Source organism: Falco rusticolus, chromosome 7 (assembly GCF_015220075.1).
Source record: "Falco rusticolus isolate bFalRus1 chromosome 7, bFalRus1.pri, whole genome shotgun sequence".
Taxonomy (NCBI): Eukaryota; Metazoa; Chordata; class Aves; order Falconiformes; family Falconidae; genus Falco; species Falco rusticolus.
The window spans coordinates 28815188-28827874 of record NC_051193.1 but is presented as its reverse complement, the minus strand read 5'-3'; the positions used below and the strand labels follow the sequence as shown (position 1 = coordinate 28827874).

Here is a 12687-nt window from a genome sequence, read left to right as displayed (position 1 = left end):
AGCTTTCACCTTAAACACACGGTATTTAGAATTTGCAGTGACATTGTCGAGGGAGAAGGTTACATGCAATGTTGAGTTTGATATAATTAAGCTATAAAGAATCACTAACAGGCTGAAACGAAAGTAATGATTAAACCGACCTATTGAATAAGCTCACCAAGATGTAGCAAGCTTTCTGGGACACCAGGGATGTAACAATAGACAAGAGAAGTGGGGTAATGGGGCACTGCAGCCAACACATAGCACAGAGGACAGGTGAAGTTGTGAGCAAGTCACGTACATGTTCCCCAAGAAAGTTCAGCTGAAGTTCACCAACTTGTCGACGACCATGGGTCTCAAAAGACCCCCCCAGGGCCTTATGCATATGTAACTCATTTTGGGAAAGTAGTTATAATACGTACAGATTTTGGGGAAATGCGACGAATATGTATACTGTTACAATAAAATGAGGAACTCTGGTCAAATAGGCGTGCATTTGGGATGCTAATCTCCACGTGCCCATTGCTGCAACGAAGAGTGCCTGCCTTCTAGGCTTACAAAATGAACTCTAGAGGGTTTTCTTCTTGCTGGTTTTTCAGTTCCAAGTTTGAGGCAACTTCTAAGAAATTATGTCTTCTGTAAAAACCCAAAGGCTGCACCCTCAGCTGACGCTGCTGTTATTCTCCAGGCAGTCCCTCGATCCTATTGAACGGAAGGATGCAGTCCAGTGCCTAAGGAAGGCTGCTATGGGGCCGGGGGGGGGGGGACACGACACACAACAAAGGGGAGACAAATGAGGCTAACAAGGCTTTATCATAACTTGTATTAAGCTGATGATGATGATGGGAAAGCTCAGAGGAGCCAGAAGATACATCAGTTATGGCAGAAAGAGGCCTTCCTCAAGGAGGCTGTAGATGTCATAAATCCTCTCCTTCCCCTGGGACCAAGAGACAAGCAGTAACTCACAGAGAGCCAGGAGTGAAAGATGGTGGAGCAGATGGGACACTTGTCTGACCAGCTAGTGCTCTCCTGAATTTACTGCTGCGCACAGATGACCTGCTACTGGGGCCACCCCAAATCTCTACTAAATACAGGACTGAGAAACAACACAGAGGCTACCACCACCCCTTCAGACCAGGTTACCAGAAAGCTGAAGACAGGATCCTGCTTGACTGAAGCTTCACCTGCAGTCAGGGAAAAGAGGCAGCTCCAGTGAAGCAATATGCTGAAGGTCCAGACAGCCCTGGGACGTGTCCCTGTCCCTCTGCTGACTTCAGAGGCTCAACATCTAGATTGAGTATTTCAGCCAAGCGCCTCATCAGTTCACGCTGGCGTGCGTGCTGTACACATCAGCAAGCTTAGACACAAGCCACCGAGCTCAGTTTACATGCAGACTGAAATCCTGGCGTGACCTACACCAACGTAACTCACAAAAGCTCCCACTGACCTCAGTGGGTTCAGGATCACACCACACAAGCAGCAGCACATTCATATGGCATTCAGGACTTAATCATTTATTGCCCCAATATAACCGGTTTAGTTTAAACTGGGAGAGGCTGGGTTATATCAGGGGGAAGAGCAGCTTCCAGAAAAAGTACCCGTATTTCTCCTCCTCCTTGGCAGCTCTCTAACCACTTACAGCACTGATTAATCCCATCGTCCTCCTCCTCTCCAGCTTGCAAAAGCCTACTTTCCTTCTGCTTACCTGACCTCACGTATCAGCCTAACATCAATTATGCATTTCTGATCTTACTAGCAGCGTTGTAGCTCTGACATTTTATGGATGGAAGTGGGTTTGTGGGGAAAACATGATTTATTTGACCAACGGATGCAATCGGAGGGAGGAAAGAGACTGGCAAGTTTCAAGGCAAACAAGCAATCTTTTTTTATTCCTCCTCCTTCCCCATCTCTCAGACAAGGTACCTTCTACCGGTTGGCTCTGGTTGACTTGCCACAATCCCCCACACTGAGTAAATACATCTCTCACTGTACAGTTGAATGTCACACCATGGTTAACGTACACCCTCCAAAAAGCAGGCTTGGCCTCCAGTTTGTTAGAAGGGCGCACTGGAAGATACAGTGAAAGATCTTCTAACGCCTGTGCGGGAGGTTCGCTAAGAAACTGCCAGTTTAACACGTTCTCATCTCTGAGAGCTAATAATAGACATAAACATTGCCACTGCTGCAGAGATTACTACAAAACTACGTTTCCCATTTCACAAGGACTAGGCGGCTGGGCTCCAAACACCAACAGTCGACAGAAGGATGGGAGGCAGGAACAGCCAGGGTCCTCACACTTGCAAAGAAAAATGCTCTATTTATACTTTGTGCCAAAAGATTGTATACTCAAATGAGCTGGGAGGCGGGAAGAGAAAAAGTCATTTCAGGTCAAGAATTGGGAAGTGATTCAGCTGTTAAGCCTAGAGAAAATTTGAAAGTCTAAATAAAATTGTGATTATTTTGTTTGGAAATACTTTTAAAGGTTTACTCAAATTCCATTAACAAACTCCCCAAAACAAAACCACCAACCAATAAATTCACTAAAATACCTAACCATGGACTTGAAACATCTGACACTTATTCGGAATAACTTTGTTCAACCTAAAATTATATGATTCTCAGATGCATTTTGTTTGCAAAAATATTTTAACTGGGGGGGGGAACAACCAAAAAAACCCCCCAAACCCAGCGATTTGCATAGCCCAAGTAATTGCAGAGTCCTTTGTTGTCCCAGTCTCGTCACTCCTGTGTGGCACTCACCCTCCAGTCGCACCTAGGAAGGGCGACAACAGGTGTTAGGGAAATCTTCAGCAGGTGCCGTCTGCCTTGACCACCTCCAGCGCTGTACTACAAAAGTTACACTCCTCCTGTTCGATTTGCAAAGTACCTGGCAACCCAAGACACCGCTGGCCCGATGCAACTGCTGTCCTCATATCCTTCTGAGGATAAAGAACATTTTTCTTGCTTACACAGAGGTTGCTTTGCCTGCGGTGAAGGTGTGTTATGGGCTGTGGTATAGCCCATCCTCTTCCAGCCTGCCCAGCTGTCAGTAGCTAGGAGGAAAATCCATTCCCTGGGAGACACGTACCACCCAAAGCAGTGACCTGCTATCTATGGTTAGTGCTCTGCTCAAGCCTCTTACTGAAACCAAATTTCACCTGTGCCTCTGGATCTTTCCTTGTCTATGAAGTGCCCCCGGGTGTCAGGGGGATTGCCACGTTTTGGGTTTGTGGCTTTTTTTTTATTATTATTTCCTATGGTTCCTCCAAGGTGGATGTTGACAAAGGCAGAAGTGTTGCTGTTGAATAAGCCTTGTCTGGCACCAATTGTTTTGGCAAGTACAGTATTTGCAGTAATTTCTGTTCAGAGAAGGAAAAAAACCCAAAACTTCAACAGGGTAGAGTCCTAGTGAGCACTGTTTTCTTGCATTGGTTTTTCTTAGCTTCCCTTGTTCAACCCACATCATTCAGAGACTTAAGCAGCCAATCTGTTAAAATAAGCCACTTCTTGATAACTGCATCAGGTGTGCTCCTGCACACAGGTGCCCTAAGGCTCTACAGGGCTGCGTCCAAATGGTTCTGCCTCTTCTAAGGAAAGGAGCCCACCCCACAGCCTAACCACCCACTGGTGTCCCACTCCAATCCCGTCTTACCAGGAAAAGCTGAGACCAGCAGGGCTTTGCTCTTGAGCTGTCCACAAATGCCCCTGTTGAAAAAGGCATGGTCCTCTTGCACCATCATGTGGGCAGGACCCAGTAGATGGTGTCTATTGATAGATCTTCACACGACATCAAAAGATGACAACGTGTCTCTCCAATGACTTAAAAGTTTTGCTCTAAGGAAAGATCCTGCAAACCCTGCTGAAGGCAACGCTTTCTGGTGTTCCCTTCTACACCCATGTGGAGAGCCAGACTATTTTCCAAGGCAGATGAGGACGCTAAAGAGCAGGCAGGATTGCAGCTGAACACTCAGCAGGAAGACACACACAGGAGATCACTACTTTTGCCATCTATCCTTTAGTTTTACATTCTGCCAGATAGCAGCTTTCATTCCACTGCAAATAGTTTTGGCCACAGTTCCACTACCTCTTCTGTTTATTCAGTCAGACTGTTAAAAATTAATGAAGTGGGTGTACTACTGATTTCAAAAGGGCACTTGGCATAGCATCCCAACTCAAATACCACTCAGTACTGCTGGGGAAGCCTGCGGAGAGGCAATTCAGAGTGTAACCCAGCCCTGTACACAGAAACCCTTCTCTGCAGACATCGCACACGCAAACTAAGCATAAGGAAGCCTCCTTAAGAAAGGCAGAAGAATTTTTAAAGTTTAAATTATTTTCAACACAAAATCCCTCCCTAAAACTTTAAGCATAAAAGGTCTCATGTTCAAAGATGTAATGCAAATGTCACCAGAGGACGGGAAGTCTCCCACTGATCCTGGTTAGGTACTAATATCTCCCTCCCCCTCCTTGACGTTTGAGTTACTGCTGGCAATCAATGCAATGTTTTTGTCAGCTATGCACGTTCTACTTCCTATGGAAGCTGTGCTAATGCAGTGGGTACGGAGGCAGAATCCCACGTGGCACTGAACCGGCTGGGGGAGGCTGGAGGCACCTGAAGGCTGCGCAGAGGGGAAGGAGGAATTAACGTTATTTCAAAAGTGCCAGGAAGGATGCAAAGGTCAGAAAGAACTGCAGGAGGGAAGAAGGACAGTGATGGAATGAAGGGAAAAATCAAGATAATTTCACAGACATGTAAATGTTAATATAGATATCTAATATATATACATATATATATATATATATAATGTGAGAGCAAAAGAGTGAGTCTAATGATGTCTTTCTGTAATCACATACCTGCTGGGAAATGATCATATCCAAGCTGGATTAAACTTCCATTGTTAATGATGGCAATGAAATAAAACAGTACCAAAAACTAAATCAAGTATCACCATACCATACTCAGCAGTAAGACCACACTCAAGTGACAGGGACATCAAGCCTGTAAGTACAGGTGCAGGGAAAGGGACCCCTGTGCTATTGGAGAGGGATCTGCCCCAGGCGTAGGTGTCAGCAGGATGGATCCAGCTGCACTGTGTGTCTTCTGTTGCTGACAACTCTTCCATTACACTGTACTTAACACCAATGTAAACAGGCAGTTGAAAAATTTAGTCCATCCAATACATACTCCCCCCGAGATTAACACATGAAATCCAGACCCATTTTCACATGATAAAAGAATGATTTATTAGAGCAACTTTATGATAAAATTATATAAAATAACAATTTGTTTTTTTAAAGACATCCACAATATCACCTTGAAACAAAATGTACAGATACTGCCTATAATCCAAACAAAAATAAATTACCATTCAAAAAAAAAAAAACAAAAGCAGAAAAAAAATCAGGGCAGGAGAAACAAATCAACTTTATACACAGTATTTCAGGAGGGTGTGGAACAGAGATAGTCATTAATCGATTCAAGTTATACAAACGTGTTTCAGCTTTACTCTCAGACAGCTCAGCTTGCATTTGTGTTGCATGCAAATGGAATGATCCAGTGAACAGTTCAGAACAGCAGAATCAGCAGCATAACAACAGCAGAGAGTGAAATAGGCACAATTCAGCACAGGGCACATCGAAAGTGAACAGGTAGTTCTGTCTGGTCTTTGCAAAAGTTATACACATTTACAGAACTTCAAAAATAGCTACTGTGATCTGCAAGACGAGAAAAAACTAGTAGAATCTTGCACTTAAATACTTTACACTTTATCTTCTTTTTTTTCCGTCTCCTCTTTTTTTTTTTTTTTTTTCAGTAGGCTGTATGTAAACATTCCATTAGTTGTACCTTTACTAAAATACTCAAAGATGATGCAGACGTTCTTTCCTCTTGGAGCATGACCATGACATGACATCACCATAGATACAGTTAGGTCCTCGCTCACAAAGCTTGTACACATCCTCCCAGGAATTTACATTCACACAATCAGAACAGAGTAAGTTTTTAACATCTGAAAGCATCGAACTGAGAACACTGTTTTCAAGTATAGTGGAAGAGCTGAGGGCTGGGATTTTGAAAGGTACTCATGGCATCAGGCACCCAAAGCATATGGAAACCCAAAATGACCTGAGCACCTGCTTCCCTAAGACTTTGAAAATCCCACCCTTTGTTACATTTCTTTAGTCAGATACAAAACACAGGAAAGCAACATGGTATGGTCAGTGTCACCCCTGTCAAGCTCAATGCAAGGCCCATCCATAGCTGATGGAAGCCAACAGGTATCTTGTGGACTGACCCTGGGCCACCCCGATACACCACTACACACCCGTTAGAGTCACACTGGAGCTGCGCAGAGGTGTTTGCATGGTTGCATACAGTACTGCTTGTAAGAATGAACAATCAGCGAAGGAGTAATAGTCAAGTGGCTAGCTCTTTGGCTTATCTGGAGCAGGCAAGTGCGAACGGGGTGTACTTCAGAAGCAGTGAATGCAAGAAAAAATATGTTGCATGTCATCGTTGATTAGCAAACAGTTTTAACTGCAAAGATCCAAGGATGAACTTTGTGTCAGGACACAGAAACATTTTACAGTTTGGCTGATTCACAAACAAATCAAGCTGGGCATCCTCCCCGCCTTCACACACACATATCCGAATTCTAACAGACACCTACTGTTGCATCTTTAGTCACTTGAAGAGGTACCATATTTTGCGGGTTGATTTAATTGATGTAAGGTGTCTGTGGGCGCTGCCTCAAGTTCAGAACAGAGCAACCAAGGAAGAAAATCCACCCCTGATGTGTTCATCAATGAAAGAAGAATCAAGCAATTTTTAAGTGAAAGTAAAAAGAACTTCCATCAAGGACATGTAGAGAAAAAAAAATAATCCACAAGAGCATAGCCATGAAGATGTGGAAACATTGTTAACAAATAATAATAAAAAAGATGTCTGAGTAATTCACTTGTGTCTACAGCAAAACGGAAACCAACACCACCACCTTATCTGTGAAGGTCCTGCAACTCCTAGTGAGTTAGGGTAGCACCTGTTCGGTTCAAACCCTAACCAAGGGCTTGAAAAGTTGTGTCTCATATCAGGAACAATGCCAACACTTACGATATTCATCAAGGACAGAGTCAGGTATTTCAAGAAAAGACAGATCAGAATAAATGACTGAACGAACACATTCAGATAGTGCATATGTTACAGGCAGAAGAACACCAAGGGCAAGTTCTTTTTTTATTCTGCACTCATCTACGTGAAATCCAGCAGATTTCTTCAAGGAACAGCATCTCCACATAAGCAGATGAGTCTTAAAACCTACTGGAAATCTTGGAAAGATAATTGCACCTATTGTTTACTAGCCAGCAATCTTGCACGCTCAAAAGAAACTAATGGCCTGATGGCATACTCCCATTTTGGGAACAATCCTGTTTCTGCTGAAATTACTAGAAAGCTCCCTCTGGCTTCACCAGGAAAGCGATCATGGTCTTCACTAGTAAGATTAAACACTCTGTGAGCATCCCTATTTATTTAAATTATTTTAACAGGTTCTCACTGTTACAATATTCTAGCAGAAAAGCTCAGGTAACTACTGAAGCTAACTAAGGAATCCACTACCCACCCCAAAATATAAAGCCAGCACACAAGAAGCAGTCAAGCTTGGGAAACCATTTTCACTGGTTAAACTATACACTGTATGAGGGCAAAGTGGAACTCATCTGCTCACCTTTCCCAGTAAGCATATCCTCCATGGCTACAAAAGAATTTCTTTACCTGATTACTGTTTATTGACCAGGAAGAATGAAAAAGGAATTGATACAAGACAGAGAAAACTGGGAGCAAACACGTCTGGAAGAGGTCCCCTCAAAAGCAAAACTTTTGTCCTTAAAGTAACAAAAATTGCTTAGTGTTTTGCAGTTTAACAGAAAGACAGAACACAAAAAACAACTTTAAATGAGAAATTGCTCAGTGCAACTGCACCCAATCCTTAGTGTTTCTAGGATTATAACAGACCAAAAATAAAATCCAGACAAAAATCCCAAATGTACCAAGCGCTTGACACTGTTGAATAGTTTCTGAGGAATACCACAGAACGGTGGTCTTCAAGCACTTTTGCATTGAAAAAAAATTTGTAGCAGAACTAGCCATAAAGGTGGAGCTACATTTAAGCCATTGTATTTTCAGTGCTGTCAAGTGAACGCTAGTTCACAGCAACTGTGCAATTGTGTTTATTACATGAGCCATTGGAACAGATGTTTTTCTTAGCAATTAGCTAATTGCAAACATCTTAGTCTTTGGCCCAGCCAAGAGCATTTGTAGCTAGCTCATTGTAAAAAGTCTGTATATTTAAAAAAAAAACCACAAAAAAACCAACAAACCCACAACCAAAAAAAGGCAGCTTCAAGACAGCTTTTGTACCAAAATCATGAAAATTTGGCAAGCTAAACTGTAAAATCTGAATTTTTGTACCTGCCCAAACTTTGGGCCTGAAACATCATCAAAAATAGTAACTGTATTAGTAGTCTTTACATTCATACCACTATTAAATTTTACACTTTCCCAAGAGGAAAACAAAGGGTTTATTCTGTCTCATTCTGGTTTTTGGACTGAAAAAGAAGGATTCACAACTTCAGTGTGGTTGCCTTTTTATGATTGCCAAAAAGGACTTCTCACACAACTGTAGTAAGAGTTTCTCCTAGAAACCCACAATATTGCACGATCATTCTGTCGGATTTGCACATCGATTCCAACAGAGTTGTAATGCTTCACTTATACACTTAAAAAAAACCAATCAAACAAATAAAACCAAACCAAACATAGTACCAAAAAAGTGGTGTTGTTTTTTTTTTAAATTACGCCTCATTACAACTGAATAATTATAAACAGGCCAATGCAAGAACACTTTAGCTTCGGCAGTATTGAATGGAGCATATGCAAAGCCTGTTTTCTCATGGCACACTGCAAGACTGAGTAATTTTCTAAAATCAGTTTGCCTCTATGCTGAATATGTGCTGCTCCACAGTGCTAGTCTTGTTTAAAAGGCATACACAGACTTTCCATTCACCCTCACAGCATAGATTATTTTTTTTTGTGCAACGTGTTAGCAATCTAAACAACTGCTCCACACAAACTGTCCACAAACCACTCATACACAATACTAATGCGACAGTAGATTACAATATGATAGCAATACAAAATATTGTATCAGATCACATATTTCTCTCCATCAGGAATGAAATTCGAATCTTGTAAGCTAGAAGACCCACAGTTCGATTTCTGTGTGTAGTTTCTCATCTGTGCTGGGGACAAAGTCTCCAGTGTGGACACAGAAGCGTTAGCAGTCCTGACTTTAGTGGCTGTAGATTGCTTAGCAGCAGAAGATGCTTTGTTACTGGCAACTACATCCAAGTTTCCAGTAGGGTCAATGATAGCATTTATGACTGGGGAGGGGGAAGAAGAAAAAGAGACATACACAGACATATTAGCAGCACTCAGCAGAGTTTCTAAATAAAATGAAGGCAGCAGAACTGCAGGCAGCACTCGCATTCATTTTAGTCATAGTATTTTCTTCATTAGTACCTTCAAGCCTAAGCAGCTTTAACAACCAAAACTTCTCCCAAACTGAAGCTACAGGACGCTCAACTTTCTGGTTAAATTGGAGAAAACAAACTAAAGCAGCCAAAGGGCAAGCTTTTAGCAGGACCCAAAATGACGCATGTATGCCTTGATTAATATTCTAGACAATGCAAGAGCTTGTCTTGCCTTTTCTACTGCACAGATCCATGTGCAAAACTCAAGTCCAAAAAGCACAGTACAGCTTATTGGCTGAAAGAGCTGCTAAATATTATTTCAGCAGAACAGACCTTTGTCAGTTCACGTTATGGGAATATGCTAATTACCACAAACAAAGCATTTCCACAGCAACAGCTTCCACATTTCAAAAGTCAACAATTTTCTTAAAAATTGGCAGCACAAGATAAATCTACTGTTCATTCCATATGCACACTCAACAGAGAGCACTGTGCTAACAAACTAAATTTCTGCATCCTTTCCCAGCTTTCACTGGCAAATCAAGTCATATTATTTTGTGCAACTTACTGGCATTTGAGAGACAAAAAGAACACTTTAAATGACCAACCTTCAAGTTGTTTTTGAACTCTTCTCAGCTCCTTCAGGATAGAACTGATTTCCTAGAAAGAAAAGCATCAGAATGGGAAATTAAGCAAAGTACTCAACTGTCGAAGGAATCTAGTCTTAATCCTTCTGCCTCATCTGATCAATAAGATTCAAAGTCCATTCCAACCTTGCTTGTTTAAGAAAAGACAAAGCTAGTATCTGTATCGAGGTGCACTTGGTCAGTACACAGGGACCTCTGCTCTGCATCATTTCACCATGCGCTACCACACCACCCAATTCACAGTCACAGAGATTTTTTAGGTTTGAGATGCTAGCCAGATTAACTGTAAAAAGGCTCCCCCACATCCTCTTTAACACTAAATATTGGAAGATTACTTGTGAACTCAACTCCTAGACCAGACAAAGCAACTGGCCACATCTATACTGTGGTAGCACCCAGCCACACAGGTCCCGCAGAGTGTTACACGTACACTAGCATCAGCCGTGTTTGTTGGGTCCATGAGTGTCCTTAAATCCTTACTGGCAGTCCCCATCAATGACAACAGGAGGTCACAAGAGCACAGACAACACCCTAGGGCTGAAGCTTTTTTATTGCCATATTATTAAACTGTTACAGGTGAAGAAAACAAACGTTCATGATAACCACCTGTCTACAACTGAAGCTGTGGCAACCACATGGTAGGTGATGCTTTGGTAGATGTTTAAATGAGGCTTAATGACCCTGAATTTGAACATCTGTTAAGGGGCTGGGTCTTTGAAGATGAACCACAGAAGGGAGAGGATAAGAGCTCGTGAAACACAACAGCTGAAGGAATTCACTTTGTCACATTTCAAACAGCAACAACACACAGCAGTTCAACACATGCAAATGGACTAGTAATTTCAGAAACAGATTTGAGAAGGGCCAGAGGTTGTTGTTTTGGTCTCTTACAAAGCTTTCATGGACAAAAGCCTTCAGTATTTCACTTGTTTGCATGGTCTTACCTTGTTTGATGTCTTCAGAATTGGCACTTCATTTTCTGAATTAATTTTGGCCTCCATCTCCTCCCAGGTGCTTTCTGAGTTTTGAAACAGAATCCTGCAGCACAAGAAGCAGAGCAGGTCTTAAAGTTGCCATTCAAAAGCTGCTTGTTTAAAAGACTTCATTATCACAAGACGTGGCAACAAAGATTAGTGGATTAGCAACTGGACAAAGCACCTTTTAGTTGATTTAGGAACAATCTAAAGTCCTTCCCTAACTGGTGCCTTCTAGAGCAACAACAAGGTATGGAGAGATTTCACAAACTTGGTGACCTGCAGGCTTTCTGAGAGACTCGGGACAGAAAAGGAAAGAGGAGAGAATCCACCGATTTTCTGCTGTAGCTTTGCACAGGCAACATTTAAAAGTTAAGGCATCAAGAAGCATTACAAATCCATCATTAAAACTCCAAAGGCCAAACATATGAGGAAAAGACACGGCAAATAATCATATTTCCCCTCATTCACACACAGTTTCCTACATCGAGATTCCCTGCTTTCCAAGGAGACAATGTACTATCTTCCACAACTGTAAATCAACAAACTCAGCAGCAAGTCAACATTTCAGGCCAGGGATAAAAAGTTACTTACTTCATTTTTTCAGCTAGATTTTCTGTATTTTCACGGATCGTATGTGATAACTGGGACACTGGGTTCAACATCAGATTGTCAAAGATGACCTAAAACATAGGGGCAAATCAGAGAACTTTCAGCAAAAGCGGCGTATTACAAAAATGGAATTTTTTTTACAACAAACAATCTCCACTCAAACGTCTTCATTTATGTGGACGATACTTGAAGCTCAAAGGAGATTAAGATGACGTGTGGCTTTGTTGCAGCACTTTGGCAAAAAAGATTAATACTAACTTGTTCAGATTTTTTTTCTAGAGACAGAGAGACAGAGTTGTCTGCAGTAAGGTAACTACTTAAGCATTTCTGAAAGAAAAAGCTTAAGAGTTTCCAAGCCTCACAGGCACCTCCCCCCACCAAAAGCCCTCAAAAGCCAAATTACAATGCAAAAAAGTCCCACAAGCAGTCGCACTGAAACAATCTACTGTTATTTATATGGGTTCAAGCCACCTTCGCAGCCAAGTATCCCACCATGTTACATTCTGCTTTATTAAAATACACAACAACAACTCACCAACCCCCAAATATTCAAGTCCTGTGGCTCAGCAGAGCCCCCGGGCTTCTGCCAGGAAAGCCCACATCAGCTGGTGGCACTTTGAACCTGCACCTTTTATTCAGCCTTGGCACCTCTCCACATGGAAGTGAGGGATTGCTCGAAGTCAGGGGCAGGGCAGGGGCAGTACCAGTACCAGGGGCTCAGCCCAATTTCCCCCTTCGTTAGCCCGGCTCAGTCACACTCCTCCTCCAGAGCAGCGCAGTGACTGTGCTGGTCCAGCTCTCCCCTCCTGCCTGCTCTGCCTCAGCTTTTCCTTCCCAACCAGAGCCAGCAGGCAGAAAGCAAGCAGAAGCAACAGCCGAGCGTTGCAGCAGCAGCCTGCACTTCACTCTCCTGCCGCATCACCCCACTACCCCTCAGCCCAGCACCATCC

At 42.5% G+C, this 12687-nt stretch overlaps 1 protein-coding gene and 1 long non-coding RNA gene across 11 annotated transcripts in view; both read right to left on the bottom strand.

Moving 5' to 3' along the window:
* Positions 1-804: 804 nt before the first annotated feature.
* Positions 805-4010, bottom strand: LOC119151553. Its single transcript, XR_005105455.1, has 3 exons — positions 3632-4010; positions 2740-2918; positions 805-916 (listed from the first exon to the last, which is right to left on the bottom strand). It is a non-coding gene; the product is annotated as an uncharacterized LOC119151553 (long non-coding RNA).
* Positions 4011-5198: 1188 nt separating this feature from the next.
* CEP170B (centrosomal protein 170B) overlaps positions 5199-12687 on the bottom strand; it is a 60479-nt gene continuing 52990 nt past the window's right edge. For all 10 annotated transcript variants that reach the window (XM_037394899.1, XM_037394900.1, XM_037394904.1 and 7 more), the window contains 4 exons: positions 11720-11808; positions 11096-11189; positions 10113-10164; positions 5199-9414 (listed from right to left, as the gene is read on the bottom strand). In XM_037394899.1, coding sequence (XP_037250796.1) covers positions 9179-9414; positions 10113-10164; positions 11096-11189; positions 11720-11808 — 471 coding nt within the window. In that variant the 3' untranslated portion in view covers positions 5199-9178. The remainder of the gene's footprint in view (positions 9415-10112; positions 10165-11095; positions 11190-11719; positions 11809-12687) is intronic.